This window comes from Ictidomys tridecemlineatus, chromosome 6, assembly GCF_052094955.1.
Source record: "Ictidomys tridecemlineatus isolate mIctTri1 chromosome 6, mIctTri1.hap1, whole genome shotgun sequence".
In the NCBI taxonomy this organism is placed as follows: domain Eukaryota; kingdom Metazoa; phylum Chordata; class Mammalia; order Rodentia; family Sciuridae; genus Ictidomys; species Ictidomys tridecemlineatus.
The window spans coordinates 109,226,311-109,247,015 of record NC_135482.1 but is presented as its reverse complement, the minus strand read 5'-3'; the positions used below and the strand labels follow the sequence as shown (position 1 = coordinate 109,247,015).

The window sequence follows — 20,705 nt, the reverse complement described above, 5'->3', positions numbered from 1 at the left end:
GAAGTGACTGATTCCTGACAGCAATAACATTGCTGAAATAAACATTCAAGACTATGTAAATACCTAAATCCTCATTTCTCCCTCCATCCCCCAAACATTCAACCCACAACACAAGAGAACCTGTTGTATTATCTTACCCTTCCATCCAGCCACTCTAACATACCTGGCGTGGAAGCTTATTTAATGACCTCAGATAGTCTTTGTCCAGAATACAATTTCCAAGCGCATTCCCAAAACTCCTAAAGGGAAGGGGAAAAAAGCAAAACAGGATTGTTACATGTAATTTCAGAGTTAAAACTGTACACAAATCGCTTCTCAATTGTATTAGAGGAAATGGATTCTAATATATACTCAATAAATGGTTTCTGAACAGGCCACATTTGCATACTTGGAGCAGGTTCTGAGAATACAGCAGTGAGTATAACACACAAATCCCTTGAAGAGAGACGGTGAGTATGAAAAGACTAAGAAACCACTCATAAAACCTATGCCTTAAAAGGCTTGATTCCTAGAGTGGTGGTATTAGGAGGTGATGAAATCTTTACAAGTTGGAGCCTATTGGGAGGTTTAAGGTCATTAAAGATTCATCCTCAAAGGGGATTGTGGGGCACTTGTCTCTTCTGTATCTGTTTTTTCACTTCCCCTCCAAAAAGTGAATAGGTTGTTCTACTATGCAGTCCCTTCCATGATGTGTTGCTTCACCACAGGCCCAAAAGTGACAGGGTCAACTGATACCTGGATTGAAACTCTAAAACCTTAAGCCAAAACAAACCTTTTCCCTCTATAAATTGATTTATCTCAAGTATTTGTTACAGTAACAGCAAGCTGACTAGCACAGCACTCATGGCTAAAAGTTACCATGACATGTTCCTGGGGTGGCAAGGACAAAAAAAGAGAATACAGTATTCTACCATTCTCCAACATGGAAGACCTCAGCAAAAACACTGAGGAAACACAAACCAAAATGAGAAAATAGGATAAACAGCCACAAGGGTAGGAGTAAGATTTATCTTTTCATGTTATTTAGATTTTTGGCCCATGTGAACATGTTACTTTTCCAGGAAACTGCTCTTAAACAAGAGCTAAAATAAGGTCAGTTAGACTCCAACCCCTTCTGCTTACCTGAGTGCTCGCTTTAGCCCATCCGTCACTGCCTCCTTCCTGGCCTTCTCCAAAGACAAGGCCTTTGACTTGAGGCCCTCACTAACACCATAACCCACATCTTCATGATATGAACCATCCTGGGGGTGAAAAAGGAGTTCAAACTCTAATATAAAAAGCTGTAGTCCTGTATATGACTGCCTAGCTCTTCTTTTTCTCAAGCAGCAGTGTTCAAACTATGCATATGGAACCCTTGCTGAAGTAGACAGGGCACAGATAGTTCTAAGACATCAATTTCCAGAACTGTTTCCTAGACTGGAAGTGCCTGGAAATGTTAAGGCATCAAGATGATTCTCCCTTCCAAAGCCCGTTACATAAAAAAGCATATCCCTAACCCATCCCAAATCTTTCTAAGTTTCATTACCCTGAAGTATAAAAACTCTGGAATTGTCAAGTGAAAGAATAATTTGAAATTTCATACCTAATGTAATGAGCTCTGATTTGATAGCAAATCTTTTTTTTTTTTAATATAAGTCAGGTATATCCGTTTCTTGGCTTTTGTCAACAGAAATATAATGCTTAATGACAACACTCTGATTTTCTAAAAATAAATCAAAAAGCACTCAAAGAAATGAGAGACACTATAATAAAATTCCTTCAATTCCCAACTACTTATTTGTGTGAACAAGGTTTATTAGTACTTTTTATAAAAATTAATGGTCAGAATATACGTAATGATGAACACTCATTCAAGAAATCAGTAATGGGGATGGGGCTGTAACTCAGTGGCAGAGCACTTGTCTAGCACATGTGAAACACTGTGTTCAATCCTTAGCACCACATGAAAAATAAACAATAGGGGCTGGGGATATAGCTCAGTTGGTACAGTACTTTCCTCACAAGCACAAGGCCCTGGGTTCGATCCCCACCACCACAAAAATTAAAAAAAAATAATAATAATAAACAATTAAAAAAAAAAGGCATGCTGTCCACCTACAACTACAAGAAAAAAAAAAAAAGGAAGAAAGAAAGAAATCAGTAATGCCAGGCACAGTGGCACACGCCTGTAATCCCAGTGACTCGGGAGGCTGAGGCAGGAGGATCACAATTTCAAGGCCATCCTAGGCAACTTAGTCAGACTCTGTCTCAAAATAAAACAAAACAAGCATTGGGATATACCTGAGTGAAAGAATGTTTGCCTAATATGTGTGAGATCTTGGGTCTAATCCCCAGTACTATTAAAAAAAAAAAAAGTAATATTCAACCATGGTTCTAACTAACTGAAAAATTTTAAAAGCACCATCCATCTTGTTAAGATAGACATTTTCTGTATAAGTTTATTATGTCTTTTTATTAAAATTTTGATATTTACGTTGTCTTTTCAACATAAATACCATTGTCTGATGAATGGTCTTAACAATAACTAATAACCTGATCCAGAAGAAATGTTTAATATTTTAAAGCCATAGGTCACTGAAAATTTTTTTAAATATATATTTTTATACATATATACATGTGTACCAACACCCATAGCACAGAGAGGCAAAGAAGTATAATACAATTATCATTAACCTTTCAACCATAAATATATAATAGATAAATCTCAATGGGGGAAACAATGAAAATATGAGTTCAAACAAAGAAGGAACAATGTAAGATTTCTGCTGATTAAAGAAATCTTTATGCTTTATGCTGGGCATGGTGGCACACACCTGTAATCCCAGCTACTTGGGAGGCTGAGGTAGAAGGATTGAAAGTTTTAGTGAGACTCTATGTCATAAAAATAAATTAATTAATTAAAAGAGCTGGGGCTGGGGCTCAGTGGTACAGTATGTACTTGACTAGTATGTGTCAGGCTCTGGATTTGACCTCCAGCACTAAAAAAAAAAAAAAAGCCAGCTTGCACATGTATTTTTTCAAATAAATGATGGCATTCAATCCCCTATGGTATTTAGATTCCACTGTTAGGTTTAAAAAGATGTAACAGCCAGGCATGATGAAGATACAGTAAAACATGCCTGTAGTCCCCACGACTCAGGAGGCTGATACAGGAGAATCCCAAGTTCCAGGGCCAGCCTTGGCAACTCAGAGAGATCCTGTTTCAAAACACAGATTTTCAAAAGGGCTGGCAATGTAGGTCAGTGGTACAAGGCACCTGGATTCAGTCCCGGGTACCGAAAAAATAAATAAATATAATTAAAATAGAAAAAAAAGATGTGACAGTTTTATTTTAAAATGTCAAATTTTAGAATATGCCAGAAGCCTACCTTTTGTAACTACTTATACTTCAGAGTTCCAAAAACTCTGAAGAGTCAACTTAAGCTGAAAATGGTAGCACACACCTGTAACCTCAGCTACTTGAGAGGTAGCCTCAGCAACTACAGAGATCCTATTTCAAAATTTAAAAAATAAAAAATAATACCAGTTGGGATGTAGCTCGTGGCAGAGCCCCACTGGGTTCAATCCCCAGTACAGCAAAAAAGAAAAAAAAAAGTTGTCAACCTAAAAATATACAAGAAGACAGGACAGTTTTTCTTTTCTTTTGAGGGGGTGGATTTTCAAAATTCTTCTGGCAGGGTTTGGGGTTGTGGCTCAGTGGTAGGGTGCTTGCCTAGCACACATGTGAGATACTGGGCTCAATTCTAAACACCACATAAAAATAAAAAAAGAGAATAAAGGTATTGTGTCTATCTACAACTAAAATATGTGTGTGTGTGTGTGTGTGTGTGTGTGTGTGTGTGTGTGTGTAAATTTATAAATTCTTCTGGGGGACACATTAGTAAAAATTTTGAATACCACCACCCCAGGGACACAACCCTGAGCCTGCTCTTCAGCGTGGCTGTGTATTGGTCCAGACACTTCCCTCCCTACTCACTCTGACTACCTGCCCCCCAATCCTCCCAGGAAGCAGGTCTGCTCCATCACCCTCACCTTTAACTGCACCCTCACAAATGCACAGACTCCCACGTAGAACTTGCCATTGTTCAGGTCAACAAAATCTAGGAGGGGGAAAGAGAACCAGCTGAAGAGGATCCCTGTGACTCACCCATTTTCCTCTTGCTGGCAACCAAATCCACCTGCCTTACCACACCAAAATAAGCAGACAGCACTGCCAGGGAGTATACTCACCCACATTCTGCTGTGTGATGGAGTGCGCCCAGCCATTGTAACCAAACATTTCATTGGCCAGACTAATTACCTTGTGACCTTCAATGTAACACACCTAGAAAAAGTAATTTTAAGGAAAAACTTAGTTAAAATTTCTTGGCTCTGTGTCTTCTATACAGTACCACTGGTCTACATGTCTGTTTTGGTGCCAATACCATGCTGTTTTTGTTACTACAGCTCTGTAGTACAGTTTAAGGTTTGGTAATATGATGCCTCCTGCTTCACTGATCTTGCTAAGGACTGCTTTGGCTATCAGTTATCTCATACTAGACAAAGGTGCCCAAAACACACATTGGAGAAAAGATAGCCTCTTCAACAAATGGTGCTAGGAAAACTGGAAATCCACATGCAGCAAAATGAAATAAAACCCCTGTCTCTCACCATGCACAAAACTCTCAATTCAAAGTGGATCAAGGACCTAGGAATTAGACCAGAAACCCTACGTCTAATAGAAGAAAAGTAGGTCAAATCTTCATCATGTCAGATTAAGTCCTGAGTTCCTTTTTTTGTTCTTTTTAAAATATTTTTTTAGTTGCAGATGGACACAATATCTTTATTTTTTTAAAATATCTTTTTAGTTGTAGTTGAACACAATACCTTCACTTTATTTATTTATTTTTATGTGGTGCTAAGGATGGAACCCAGTGCCTCATATGTGTTAGGCGAGCACTCTACCGCTGAGCCACAACCCCAGCCCATCTTTGTTTTTATTTATTTTTTTTTTTTTAAAGAGAGAGTGAGAGAGGAGAGAGAGAGAGGGAGAGAGAATTTTTAATATTTATTTTTTAGCTCTCGGCGGACACAACATCTTTGTTGGTATGTGGTGCTGAGGATCGAACCCGGGCTGCACGCATGCCAGGCGAGCGCGCTACCGCTTGAGCCACATCCCCAGCCCTATTTATTATTATTTTTTTTTTAATGTGGTTCTGAGGATCGAACCCAGGGCCTCACACATGCAAGGCAAGTGCTCTACCACTATATCCCAGCCCTTAGGTCCTGAGTTCCTTAGCAAGACTCCAAACAATCAATGAGGTGAAGAGAAAGCCTACAGAATGGGAGCAAATTTTTATCATACATTCATTAGATAGAGCACTAATCTCCAGGATATTTAAAGAACTCAAAAACATTAAAACATACATGCAAAAAATAATAATAATAATAATCTAATCAATAAGTGGGCTAAGGAACTGAACAGATACTTCTCAGAAGATAATATACAATTGATCGACAAATATATGAAAAAATGTCCAACATCTCTAGTAATTAGAGAAATGCAAATCAAAACTGCTCCAAGATTTCATCTCACTCCAGTCAGAAGGGCAGTTATTAAGAATACAAGAAACAAGTGTTGGCAAGGATATGGGGGAAATGGCACACTCATACATTGCTGGGACTGCAAATTGGTGCAACCAATCTGGAAAGCAGTGTGGAGATTCCTTAGAAAACTTGGACTGGAACCACCATTTGACCCATCTATCCCACTCCTTGGTCTATAACCCAAAGGACTTAAAATCAGCGTCTACAGTGACACAGCCACGTCAATGTTTATAGCAACACAATTCACAATAGCTAAACTGTGGAACCAATCTAGATACCCTTCAATAGATAAATGGATAAAGAAACCGTGGTATATAAACACAATAGAATATAACTCAGCAGTAAAAGAGAATAAAATTATGGAATTGGCAGGTAAATGGATGGAGTTGAAGAATACCATGCTAAGCGAGTAAGTCAACCCAAAAAAAACAAAGGCTGAATCTTTTCTCTGATAAGTAGATGCTAATCTATAATGGGGGGAGTATGGGATGAGTGGAGGAACTTTGGATTGGACAAAGCAGGGAAAGGGAGGAGAGGGGGCATGAGGATAAGAAAGATGGTAGAATGAAATGAATATCATTACCCTAGGTTCATGTGTGATTGCACAAATGGTGTGACCCTACTTTGTGTATAATCGGAAGTGAAAAATTGTGCTCCACTTGCTTTTTTTAAATTAACTTATTTATTTTAATTAGGTATATAAGACAGCAGAACGCATTTTGATTCATTGTACACAATTGCAGCACAACTTTACATTTCTACAGTTGTACATGATGTAGCGTCACACCATATGTGCAATCACACATGTACCTAGGATAATGATGTTCATCTCATTCCACCATCTTTCCTGCCCCCATGCATCCTTCCTACTCTCCCTCTCCTTTGCCCAATCAAAGTTCCTCCATTTTTCCCATGCCTCCTCACTCTCCGTTCAGCATCCACTACCCAAAGAGAACATCTATTTGTGTACAATTAATCAAAGAGCATTCTGCTCTCATGTATGACCAATTAAAACAAATAAATTTTAAAAATTAATTTTAAAAAATTTCTTGGCATATTTAATGTAAATAAAAATTTACTTAGTCCTTTTGACTAAACTGTTTAGAGAAATTCTTAATGAATGTATTTCAAAGTCTCTTTCAGTTATAAATAATGGTCTGTCTGAAAGTAGTTACCAGCCTCAGAGGGGAAAGATATCCACTTTCCTAATAGTTTCCAAAACCCACATTTTTCAAAAAGGTACAAATCTCAGTAACATATTTATGGAAGACCAAAAACATACGTGGCAGTTACTATTAGAGGCTGGAGGTGTGGCTCAGTGGTAGAGCAGCTTGCTTGGTATGCAAGAGGCCCTGGGTTTCATCCCAGTACCACAAAAAGAAGAGGAAGAAGAGGAAAAAGAAGAATTAGTAGTAGCAGCAGCAGCAGCAGCAGCAGTAGTAATAATAATACTAGTAGTAATAAAATTAGAGGCAAATGACAAAGGGAACATTTTTTAAGGACTTAATAAAAATCTTAACATGGCAGTTATATGTCTCAAGGCAATGCTTGGGCCACTTCCTATGACAGTGAAGGCTGGAACCCATCCATCCAAAGGCACTAGGAAACATCCAGTAATAGTGAATAAGAACCTTCTGAATCCATGAGGACCCAAAGGTGGTAAGATCGTCCAGGCATGACGCCTCCCCTACCTTCTGGCCTCCTCCAGCCATGCGGCTACTTATATATTCCGGGCCCAGCCTCTGCCTCAGAGCACTCTGGATGGCCTGGTACTCTTCTGCTGTGTACTGGCACTACAATCCAGAAGGGGAAACCAGATTTAACATTTCCACCATTCCTCACATCAGTGAGTCTCTTTTGCAGCACCCTTTCTTCTTAAAAAGTATTGAGCACACAAAGTACACATAAATCAAAACATCACATGGTACCACATAAATATGTATAATTTTAATGTATTAGTTAAATTTTTTTTAAAAGTACTGAGGATCCCAGAGTTTTTGTTTATGTGGGTTATACCTATCAATATCAGGAATTAACTTTGAGAAACTTTTAAAGGCACACATTTTATTAGCCATCAAAGCAACGATACCATTACATTATACAGTCTAAAAAACTCCACTGTTCACTCATGAAAGAAGGTATGTGAAAAAGGCAACCAATAATGTTTCATTAATGTTACTATGAAATTAATTTTGACCTCATAAGACTCTGAAAAGGTCCTATGAACCCGCAAGGGTCCCAGAACCAAATTTTGAGAACTAATGAGTTATCAGTTACTGCCACCCTTATTAAACTTTCTCAAGCTTAAATTAGGTTTTTGGGTTTAGAGTTTTTGTTTGTTTGCAGTGCTAGGGATGGAACCCAGGGCTACATACAGGCCAGGCCAGTGCTCTACCACTGAGCTAAACCCTCAGCCCTCTCCAGCTAAATCAAGAAATGAAACTTCCCACCTCAGAGTCTGTATACGTTTAAGCAGGCAAGGAAGTAAGGAAAAGGAAAAGAGAATAGGAAATCTTACCTCCATTTGCACTCTCCACTTGTAGTTTGGGCTTTTTCCTTTATCTTTCTTTCTGTGTGTGTGTGTGTGTGTGTGTGTGTGTGTGTGTGTGTGTGTGTGTGTGGTGCTGGGGATCACCAAGGGCTTTGTTGCGTGAAAGGCAAGCACTCTATCACTGAGCCACATCCCAGCCCCTTTGCCCTATTTAAATAAAATAAATATTTACCAATAAACTCTAGTAAAAAGATAATTTGGGTGGACAAAGAAAGATTCTCTTTTCCATGCATAGAATAAGACATGATTCCAATAATTTTGGATGTCTCCAAGAAAGCCAACTCAGTGACATACAGATAGGAGTAATGGGGAAGTTGAGAGACCTTCCACATACAATCTTTGCTTCATTTTAAATTTTATGTCATATTAATATGACAAAATCTCTATCACATGAATGAATAAATATACATCTAAAGTATGTCTTTTATCTTTCAATGGGAAAATGCCAAAATGTACTCAAAATTCAGCAAAGACCCCTAAGTAGGCCTTCTAAAGGAGAAACCAGGTATGTTGTTCAGTGATAGAACACTTGCCTAGCATAGGCAAGGCCCTGGATTCAATTCCCAGGACAAAAAAGGAGGGGGGGTGCCAATTACAGTAAGAGCTTATGCATACATATCATTTCACTATAACTTTTCTAACTTAACCTCAGTCTATCCACAAATAAAAAAAACACCGTTACCTGTCCAAAGCACAATACAGAGTTGCCACCAGCAGGAAGATGGCTGTCATGTCCTCCATGATTTGTTTCCTCAGTTGCAGACATGTTGATTCTGGTTAGCTTCTATATAAATAAAAGATTAAAAAAAAAAAAGCGGATTTTAAAGAATGCTTAAGATAAAAGGCAAGAAACTCTACTAAAAATCAGATAAAAACCCCATGTATGATATCTCTGAGTTGCTTTATTTATGTGCTTCTAACACTGCTCCAATAAAAGACAAGATTCTTCAGTGATTAGCTGTGATCTGCCAAGCCACTGAAAATCCTTTAGAGTCTGCTTCTACCTTTTTGTTAACATTTTTCTCTTCTAGTGATGCTATTAAAAGTGTTCTTTACAACAGGAATATATTACATTTACAACTGAAAAAATCAGCAGGTGTAGTGGTAGAAGGATCACAAGTTCAAAGCCAGCCTCAGCAATTTAACAAGACGCTAAGCAATTTAGTGAGACCTTCCTTATCTCAAAATAAAACATAAAAAGGGTTGGGGATGTGGTTCAGTGGTTAAGTGCCTCAGGGCTTAATCCTTGGTACCAAACCAAAAAAAAGAAAAAATCAAATTTACACAAACACTTTCTAAGGGAATGCAAAAAATCAACTTACTACTGCCTAAAAGGGTAATGTTAGGTGATGGATGTGGTAACCACCTTGATTACTTGTAATCACTTCACAATGTATATCAAATCTTCACATTGTAGCTGACTGTGTGGTGCACACCTGCAGTTCCAGCTCCTCAGGAGGTTGAGGCAGGTGGATCACTTGAGCCCAGGGCAACACAAAGGGACTCCATCTCAAAAAAAAGAAAAAAATCACCTTGTATATCTTATCTTTTTATTTGTCAGTAATACTTCAATAAAGCAGGGGGTTGACTCTTTAATGTTATTAAAAAAAACAACAACAACAAAAGAATTACCTACTGCCTGGGCAACATGACCCTGATCTCTGGCAGGTGGAAAAAAAATATGAGCCACATGACTGAACTGCTGTTTTCCAGGAGTTTACACACTAGCTGAAGGAAGAAGACTAATTAAAAGGAAAAAACAGAGCCAGGAAATAGGTACAAGCCTATAGTCCCAGCCAGTCAGGAGGCTGAGGCGGGACTGCTTGAGCCCAGAAGTTCAAGACCAGCCTGGGCAACACAGTGAGACTCCACCTCATAAAGAAAAAGAAAGGAAAAAAGATCAAGGGGAGGCAATATATAAGATCCCTGGCATTCAGAAAAAACAGAAATAGCAAGAAGCCAGTTTGAACCCTGGACCAGCAGTACTTAGCAACACTTGGGAAAATGCAAATTCTCAGGCTCCATCCCAGACATGCTAAGAAACGCTATGCTTCAGGAATTACTGAAAATGGTTACCTGGGCTTCAAGAAGACTTTCAGGTGATTCTGCTGCAGGTTTAAGTTTAAAAGCCAATGAACTAGACTGAGATTAGGCAAATTAATAAAGTCCATTAGAAAATAGAATTACCCTCAGAAAAACCATCCATGCTGATTGACCCACTACCCAACGGCCCTACACCTGTTTCAAATGAAATTGTTTCAAAATTGAGCCTCAGCAAATTTACATACTTTTTAAATTTTTTTTATTTAAAGATGTTGATGAACCTTTATTTTATTCATTTATTTATATATAGTGCTGAGAATGGAACCCAGTGCCTCACATAGGCTAGGCAAGTGTTTTACCACTGAGCCACAATCCCAGCCCCAGAAAATTTACATATTTTAAATCTTCAGATTATTTGCTAATAGAACTACTAACTTATGATTGTTGATAGTACACTAATCCATCTGGCTTTATATTAATGTTTAAGAGTTCAAGTTCTAGTGTGGAAACCTCGCTCCACCACACCAGTAGGCACTTGACCAAGGGAAAGTCACACAATCTCTAAATGATATTTCTTCATCTATAAAATGGAGATGTCCTATATGTCCTATAGCTACTGTAAAGAATAAATGTAATACTGCATGAAAGTACATTAGAATAGTGCCTGGCACATAGTAAATACTAAATAAATGTTAGCTAATGATAATTTCATGTTGATTTTCCTTGCATACTTTATAATGAAAATGCACACAATTATTTAAATAATCATAAAATATATTTCAGCTAAAATGATAATTTATAACTTACTAAAAACTAAGATACTGGCCTAAAAACTAAGATAATTAACTAGGTTAGTCAATAATTAGTTTCTACAATTTTTAAAACAAGGAGTGGAGGTCTGGGGTAATGGATACACTAACTACTATTATATGGTCATTACACATTGTATACATGCATCAAATATCACACTGTATCTCATAAATTTCTAGTTATGGATAAATTAAATTTTTAAATACTTTAAAAGAAAGAGGGAATAAGAATATTGTTTACTATGTCAATATAATAAATGCCACGTTGTCTCAGAGGCCTGGGACTGGGGTGGGGAACAGTATAGGAGGGGTCTCTACAAAATAAAACTTTTGGTAGTATTTCAGTGTTCACATATGTGCATGTATTATTTTAATAAAAAGTTAAAATAGCCAGGCACAGTGGTGCATGCCTGTAATCCCAGCAGCTCAAGAGGCTGAGGCAGGAGGATCTGGAGCTCAAAGCCAGCTTCAGCAAAAGTGAGGTACTAAGGAACTCAGTGAGACCCCATTTCTATGTAAAATACAAAAAATGGGGCTGGGGATATGGCTCAGGGGTGGAGTCCCTGAGTTCAATCCCCAGTACTCCTCCCCCCAAAAATTTTAAATATCTATTCTATAAAGCAGAAGTCAACAAAACTTTTTCTATAGTGGGCCTCACAGTAAATATTTTAGATTTTCTGGCAATATACTCTGTCACAGGTACTCAACTCTGGCATCTTAAGTGTGAAAGCAGCCAGGGCGGGGGATGTGGCTCAAGCAGTAGCGCGCTTGCCTGGCATGCGTGCGGCCCAGGTTCGATCCTCAGCACCACATACAAACAAAAATGCTGTGTCCGCCAAAAACTAAAAAATAAATATTAAAAAATTCTCTCTTTAAAAAAAAAAAAAAGAAAGAAAGAAAAGAATCATGTCATAATGCTATATTTAAATATATTTTTTTTAAAAAGTGTGAAAGCAGCCAAAGACAATACATAAATGAATAGGCATGGTTGTATCCTATTAAAATTTTATTTAAAAAAACAAAAGGCAGATTTGCCCATAGGCCATGAGATGCCAACCACTGGTATAAAGCATGCTTCAAAGTGTAGAGTCAGATATGTTAAACAGCCAGCTCCATCAGGTAAGCTATGTAAACTGGGGAATAATTTAACCTCTATCTGCCCCAATTTCATCTGTAAAAGGAAATATTAATAAGACCCTCCTAAGTTGACTGCACTAAAATGATATGATAATAGCTTACAAGAGTAATTTTCTATGGATACTAAATAGTTGTTGGACAAGAGGATAAGCACAAAGTTTCAAATGAACTGTTATCTGTTACAAAGATACACACTTAGTATATGTACTTAATGCCACTGAATTGTGTACTTAAAAATGTTTAAAATGGAAAATTTTATGTTATGCATATTTTACCACAATAAAGGTATAAAATTTATCTCAGTCAGGCCAGGTCTGATGCAGCATAGTAGCCTTGCCCATCTTATAGCTGTGTCATCTAGCATATGTGGCCTCCAAGGTTATCACTGAAGGGGTAGAGAAAGTTGGAGGAGTCACAACAGATCACAGCTGCCAAAGTCCAAAAGTGGCATGGATCTCTTCTGGTCACAGTACACTGCAGAAAACCTGTCACATACAAAGCCCCAACTTAACTGCAATGGAGGCTGGGAAATGTAAGAAAGCATTTGAATATTTGATGAATATTATCTCACAATCCATTGCCGCTCACTTCAAAATGAATCCCAAGAAGACAGGGAATCTTATTCTTCTTTACCAGTGACTAGCAGAGATCCTGGCTCAAGGCAGGGAGTCAAGAAGTGTTTGGTAACAGCTGTTGTCTAAGTAAATGAATGAATGCCTAAATCAATGAAAAAATGCACAATGCAGGATATAAAAAGTACATTTTTAAATTGTTTAAAAACTAATTTTATTTTAAGAGTTACATTTCTCACATTTGAAAAGACAGTTGTTTCTACTTTTCTAAACAATCTTAAAAGATTCATCCTTTTCTTGAAGAAAAATACAATCTTATCCCTACCATAAAGTAAACATGGTATCTTTTCTTTTTTTTGCTAACTTCTTTTACTTCGAAAAAAATTTTGTTTCGCCTTCCTTCCTAAAAGTGTCCATAGCCATTTTCTCATTATAAAATTAAAATATCTTTACTGTAAAAAGGTTTAAAAACTTATCGATGACTACGGGAGAAGGTCAAATTCCAAGGGATCCCACCACCATGTGATAGCTGTTATTTTCTTTTACCTGTGACTGGGTATTGTATGTGTATGTGGGTACATATTTGTTAAATACAAATGGAATCTAAATACATCAGACATTTTTTATGCAAAATCTCAAATCTTCTTTGGCCTTGTCAATTTTGAAGTTATTGTCATGTTCTTCACCCCAGGTATCATGGACTGACAAAATATATATAGGTCTAACCTCCAGTACACAGGCACAATCCTGCAATCTTTTACTTCCTTCGTGCTGGATGCCTCTCACTTCCCACCTTTGGCTTCCCTCTTGCCTTTGAGGAAGCCTATGAGATCCCACCTGATACCCACCTACACACAATTTGGATGCTCCAGGGAGTTAATGTACCATGAAACAAATCTTTCTCCAATGACATACAGAAGCTGAGGGGTAAATTCTCTTGGTGTATTGTCCTGGATTCAGTACTTTATACATCCTCCTGGGAGACAGCTTTAGGAGGTCAAGCAATCAGTTGTACTTGTTACCAAGGGGTGGCCAACTTGGAAATGCACCCCTGAGTTGACTTAAACTTGCTTCTCTCTTCACTCTCCTTTCCCGCCACCTCTGCTTCCTGACAAAATAAGAGCACATAAATTTTTGCCTCAAGCTCGAGATTCTAGGTTATCACAGCAGACACTATAGACACTCAAACTGTCCCTTCAGCTCTTACCACTCTGGCCTGACTTCTAAATGCCAATATCTGCATCTCTTTAACTGAGAGGTTTTCCTTGGCATCCACAGCCTATATTTCCCCCATGTTCATGGCAACTTAGAAGTGCCTGAAAGTTGATTCCCCTTGTCAGCAGCCCTCAAACTATGACTGACAGGTACTGGTGTTCAAATAACCTAAGTTTGTTATCCTTTCTGTAGGATGACACTGAGCCACGACCTCTATTAGCTCCAAAGTTCCCCAGTTGGAATTGGGTGTGGTTAGAACTGGCTTGATACCTTATCTTTTGCTGACTGTCTTTCTGTTCCTATCTTATGTTCTCTTTCCTCTATCAAGAGTGTGCTGGTGTCATCTTCAAATAAACTACTGTTCTTGCAGGTAAAGAATGAGCGGGGTAAAAGACTCTTTTTTACAATGGAGAAATCTGGCAGACATCACCTCAATTAAGTATTCAAACTTAATATAACTAATAATAGTCATATCATGTGCTTCCGGGTACATTCTCTGAAAGGTCACATCACTTAGACATCAATCTAATTCACAGCTCTACCAATCTAATCTCTCAATCAGAAAATAATTAAACATGCTAAGGATGTAGCTCAGTGGTAGAGGGCTTAAGTTCAATTCCCAGGACTGGGGGGGAAAAAAAAAAAAGGACATGGATGACATGTCAACAGAGCAGTGCGGTATAAATTTCATATGGTACTGACATAAGGATTAACCAATAGGACAAAAGAGAGCCCAGAAATTAAGCACCATTTAAACTGTCATCTTAACTTCAAAAATGCAATATAACAGCATTTTTGATAAGTGCTGCTAGAATAACTAAACATCTGTAAAGAAAAATTTTAACGTTGTCATACCCCATAATATTCACAAAACCTACTGATGGCTCATATATCTAAACATAAAAGCTAAAACTATAATTTTAAAAGAATATATTCACAAACTGAAAGTGGTCAAGATTTCTTAGAAAACAAAAAGCTGTAACTATAAAAGAAAAGCAGGTTGCAGGTTAGCTTGGTAGCAGAGCTTGTGCATAGCATGCATGAGGCCCTGGGTTCATCCCTAGCACCCAGAAGAAAAAAGAAAGAAAATAATAAATTGACTACATCAAAATGTAAAACTTCTGTTTATCTAAGAAAATGGGTAGATAACTACTAACAAAGGACTGAAATAAAGAATTCTAATGACTCAGTTAAAAAAAAAAAAGACAACCAATTTCAAAGTGAGCAAAAGATTTAGGGGCTGGGATTGTGTCTCAGCAGTAGAGTGCTTGCCTCACATGTACAAGGCCCTGGGTTTGATCCTCAGCACCACATAAAAATAAATAAATAAAATAAGTGTACTGTGTCCAACTACAATAATAATAATAATAATATTTTTTTAAAAATTTAAGTAGGGGCTGGAGATGTGGCTCAAGCGGTAGAGTGCTCGCCTGGCATGCGTGCGGCTCGATCCTCAGCACCACATACAAAGATGTTGTGTCCGCCAAATACTAAAAAACAAATATTAAAATTCTCTCTCTCTCTCCCTCTCTCTCACTCTTTCTTAAAAAAAAAAAAAGCAGTAACAGGAAAAAAGTGCTGGACATCATTAATAATCAAGGACTAAAATTAAAACCACTTAATGACATCCCACTCTACATTCATCAGAATGACTAAAATAGAAAAAGAATTACAACAGAAAAGTTAGCAAAGGATGTGAAGCAATTGGAACTTTCATACACTGCTGACAGCAAATAGACTAATAAAACCATTCCACCTGCTAACACATACTATCCTTCATGAAAAAGGAGGACTCCAAAAACCAGCCATAGTACCAGAGGGTCAAGTAGTAGATTCTTCACAGGCCTTGAACCCCACTGGTTCTTAATATATCTCAGGTATAAGTCCTTTCTCAGATTGGTGTCTGTTTACCTATTCATTTTCTTAGAGTCGTCTGTGATGAAAAGTTTTAAATTTTGACATAATCAGGGTTGGTTGGTTTGGTTTTTTTAGTGATTACTACTTTAAGCCCTAAGATACCTTTTCATACCACCAAGCCTCAGATCATCGAGATACTTTCTTATACTTACATCTGCCATATGACCCAAGAATTTTAATAGATATTTTCCCAAAAGAAATAAAAATGTCCCCCCCCCAAAAAAAAAAAAAACTTGTCATAGGAGGAAAAGAGCCTGGACAAGAAAGTGGCTGTGATCAAGAAATGAATGAATTCAAGATATTAAAAAGGTAAACAATTAATATGCACAGGGCCCTGGATTCTATTCCCCAGCACCAAAAAAAAAAAAAAAAGGTAAACAAGACTAGGAAAAAAATTGTGCTTTTATTCTTGCCCATTTCCTTATAACTTAAAAGCATTTCTAATTAATTATGGAAAGAGGAAGGAAGAAGTAAAAGGGAACAAGTCATGTTACCAAAAGAAATTTTCCTCTTTTATATTACCTCTTCTCATCTTTATTAAAGACAAAGAAAGGCAGGATCTTGAAGGGTAATAGGAGCCACCATAAAAAAAAAAAAAAAAAAAACTTTATTTTGTCAGTCATGAGAGAGTAATGGAAAATTTTAAGGTAAGAATAACAAGATTATACTTAAAACTTAGAAAGCCCTTTGTTAACAGTGAATAACCAACAATGAATAGCCAAGGGAGAGATCAGTTAGGAGTCTATGTTATAACAACCCAGAGAGGAAATGAGAAAGGCTTAATTATAACATTTGTACGTGAAACGTAAAAGATAGACTCTAGATCTGTATTAAAGGAGGTAGAATTGTTGAGACTCAGAGATTAATGTGATTAATGTGAAGACCAAGACCACCTTGATGAGAAGAATGAGACATTGAGTTTCTTTCTTATATTTTAATGTATGTTCATACTGCCGTAACAGAAAATTTTTTAAGTTAAAAGAAAGAAATCTCAAAGGTCCTCAAAGGTCATTTCTTGCTTGAAGGCTTATGCATCTCAGCACACTCTAAAGAGAATTAATACTATGTTTCCATAGCATTTTAGATGTATTTCAAAGCATATACCACACTATAATTACATCTTTGCTGTACTAGCACACTCACCCATTTAAGAACAGAGGGGTCATACACTAATCACTGAATCCCCAACGATTAGCACAATCACCATACCCCACACACAGAAGGAAAAGCATTCTATTTTAGCTTCTCTCCAACACTACTTAAACAGAATTAAAAATGAATACCTTGAATAGAAAAAACAGTTAAAATTATAGAAACTTAAAAATACCAACACTAGATTTTCTGCTCATCAATAATTAAACTGGTTATTCTGTCAATTCTCATTATTCACAGTACTTATGTTTAGAAACAGCCACCATGAACACTAAATTAGTAAATACTAAACCAATTCTCCAAGGAAAAATAGTTGCTCAACATGTCAATAAATAACTGCTTTAGGTGTTTCTGTTTAAAGATCGTGAGTTCAAAGCCAGCCTCAGCAACTTAGCAAGTACCTGTCTCTAAATAAAATACAAAAAAAGGGCTGGGAATGTGCCTCAGTGGTAAAGTGCCCCGGGTTCAATCCCTGGTGCAAAAAAAAAAAAAAAAAAGTGAAACCAAGCCAGACACGGTGATGTACGCCTATGCCTATAATCTCAGGTACATGGGAGGCTGAGGTAGGCAGATCACAAGATTCAGGCCAGCTTCAGAAATTTAAAAAAAAAAAAAAAAAAAAAAGCCCAGTGATAAAATACCACTGGGTTCAATTCACCTTACCAAAAAAAAAAGTGGGGGGTGGGCACAAAAATCAAAAATCCAACAAACAGGTTACTAAGTATACCACCAAAGGACACTTAGGAAAGCTTCATCTTGAGAATATGTGCATTAGGCAACTCAGATTTTTAACAACTCTGCACACTTTAGGAAAGCATCAAGAGTACTACTGATTGAGGATTACAAATAAATGTCAAGAAGTAGATAAATTCACAAATACAGAATCCATGAGTAATGAAGACTGACTAGTTATTTTTAGTAAAATCTCTCCCATTGCTAGATGAATTAGGCTTTTCATATGCTCATCTCTTAACTACACCAGTTTATACTGGATGTGAAAGTGTCATGAAGCTTACATTGCATATATAATACTGGGTGTAGTCAGAAATTAGCGATGGGATAACATACCTGGGATAACAGTGTCTCAGCATACATTACACAACAGCAGTTTCTGACAGTTTCTGCCACCTTCAGAAGACATGCCACAAATACATCTCCACTTGTTATCAATATTATTAATAGTCTGATAGGTGATGAACTGGGAATATAAGGCTTTTAAAAAAACAAACTGCTCTAAAAGATACAAACCTGTGGCCACTGAAATGCCTGATCCAAAACCAGAGTCAAACGATGGTTTTTGAGAACTTAAGCTTAAAATGTTTGTGCCTGCGAATGCTAGTTCTGTGGGGGAATTAAAGACCTTAAAAGTCTATGAAACGGGCTGGGGATGTGGCTCAAGCGGTAGCGCGCTTGCCTGGCATGCGAGCGACCCGGGTTCCATCCTCAGCACCACATACCAACAAAGATGTTGTGTCCGCCGAGAATTAAAAATGAATATTAAAAAAAATTCTCTCTCTCTCCTCTCTCACTCTCTTTAAAAAAAAAAATGTCTATGAAACCACCAATGTCCATCAACTAAGGGAGAAACAAAATGTGGTATATCCATACAACTGATTATTAGTTCATAAAAAAGAATGAAGTCCTGATACATGCAAAATACAAAAAGTATTGAAAATATGCTACACGAAATAAACCAGACAGGAAAAGACAAATCTTGTATGATTCCATATATACACACACACACACACACACACACACACACGTGTGTGTGTGTGTGTGTGTGTGTGTGTGTGTGTGTGTGTGTATATATATACACACACATATATATAGCTGGTAATATCATAGACAAGAATTGTAGAAGGGTGATGTGAAATCAAGCCGACACAGTGATGCATGCCTGTAATCTCAGGTACGTCTCTGCTAACTAGCTTCTAGGTTTCTTTTTTAGTGATGAGAATGTTCTGTAATAAGAATATGGTGATGGTTGCACTACCTTGAGCACATACTAAAAACTACAGAATTGTACACTTTAAGCGCATATGTAATGAATCGTGTCTCAATTTTTTTTTTAAGATCTAAAAAGGTTGAATACATTGCTAAACTAAATGTCAAAAATTTCCTTTAAATCCACCATTCCTTCCCAACTTCTACCTACTTCTAACTCCATTCGGATACTGACACTCCTGTCAACAAACCGCATTTACAATGTCTCCAGCTGCTCAGGGAACACCACAAGATCCGGACGCAGCCTTCCACCCTGGGGTTCTGGCGCACGTGATTCGTGAGTCAGGGTCCTCCTAACCAAACTGTCCAGAAGCCCAGATCCCCGAGCCCTCCGGACGGCACTAACCAATGAGATAGGCCTAGCCATTCAGCGTCTCTAGTAGGAAACTCAGGACAAATGCAACAGCCTCCCCAAGAGCTCCAATCCGAATCTGAGCGGCCCTACGCTCCACAATCCCCGGGCGGAACCACCCGGGGGAGAGCCGCCCCCACCCCCCACTCCCCCACCCCCCAACACTTCCTCACTTCCCCACTTACGCGCCTCGGGCAGCGCGCGGTGCACCCGGGGAACTTGATCTGGACTATAAGCAAAAGGAAAGAAGGTGGGACAAGCTGGCAAAGGAGACTGGGAAAGAGTTGCAAGGGACCCTGGGAAGAAGGTTCAGACTTTAGAGGGGCCCTTGTCAAGTTTGGCGAAGAAGACTGAAGGAGGAGGAGCCGTAAATCAAGTCGGAAAGACAAAAGAGCCGTAAAGCAGCCGGTCGGATGCCGTAAAACAAGTTGGGCGCGCAGTGCGGATCCCTGCGTTCTGCTTGGGCTTGGCTCTCCAGTCTTTCCGCTTACTCTTATCTCCAGCTTCCGTAACGCTGCTTCTGGGTCTGCGGCCACCTCGCAGTACCTGTGGTTGCACTCTTGGGATATTGCAGGAAAAGGAAACAGGACTTTTCTAAGAATGGTTATCGGAACCCTCCAGAGAATCCGCCGCGGGCAGGCACAGTAAATTGAGGCGGTGGGTACACATTTGTTCACCAAGGAAGTCTTCTTGCCCGGTCACTGCCGCAGACGCCCGGTGCTCACCTGATGGCCTCTTAAATTAACGAGAACTGGAGGGAAATGACTCGGTGGCCACTGGAGGGAGTGGAGGTCTTCTTTAGGCTGTCCCCGGACCTTCACCTTGGAATGAATGACGATTACACATCCTATTAGCAGTGCTTCTAAAACGTTTTGAAAAGTTTAATCATCAGAACCTGAAGTAAAGTGCAGACGGCTTAGGATACTTGGGGGGCTTACAGTGGGGTAACGTCCCCATCGTAAATCCAGGAGCATCTGTACTGAGAACTGAATTTTTTTTTTCTTTTTTCCTTCAGAATTGAACCCTGGCGCGCTTAACCACTGAGCCACATCCTCAGCCCTTTTTTATATTTTATTTAGAGAGAGGATCACGTTAAATTGCTGAGGCTGGTTTTGCACTCAGGATCCTCCTGCCTCAGCCTCCCAAACCGCTGGGATTACAGACGTGGGCTACCGCACCAGGCAAAACTTTTCAAAAAGACATGTATCTGTCTGGGCAGTAAGTCACCAGAGTCTTTTTCTGGATGGCTACTCATTCTTCCAAGTAACACCATGGAATGCTGGCTAAAAAGTCTCAAACCAGAACCAATGAATAACTTATAGTTTGTTAAAAGGAATTTCATATCAACTGAGATAGAAATGTTGATT

At 38.4% G+C, this 20,705-nt stretch overlaps 1 protein-coding gene across 19 annotated transcripts in view; it reads right to left on the bottom strand.

Moving 5' to 3' along the window:
• The window catches only part of Rad52 (RAD52 DNA repair protein), a 29,015-nt gene extending 9,289 nt beyond the window's left edge, over positions 1–19,726 (bottom strand). For 2 of the 19 annotated variants that reach the window (XM_078015507.1, XM_040281178.2), the window contains exons 1-7: positions 9,574–9,646; positions 8,820–8,921; positions 7,278–7,379; positions 4,231–4,324; positions 4,033–4,100; positions 1,123–1,241; positions 164–239 (exon numbers count right to left, since the gene is read on the bottom strand). In XM_078015507.1, the coding sequence (XP_077871633.1) occupies positions 164–239; positions 1,123–1,241; positions 4,033–4,100; positions 4,231–4,324; positions 7,278–7,379; positions 8,820–8,903 (543 nt within the window). In that variant the 5' untranslated portion in view covers positions 8,904–8,921; positions 9,574–9,646. Of the gene's footprint in view, positions 1–163; positions 240–1,122; positions 1,242–4,032; positions 4,101–4,230; positions 4,325–7,277; positions 7,380–8,819; positions 8,922–9,459; positions 13,807–19,523 lie in introns of those variants that run through there. The other 17 variants (XM_078015508.1, XM_078015511.1, XM_078015501.1 and 14 more) reach the window with 17 other exon arrangements.
• Positions 19,727–20,705: the final 979 nt, after the last annotated feature.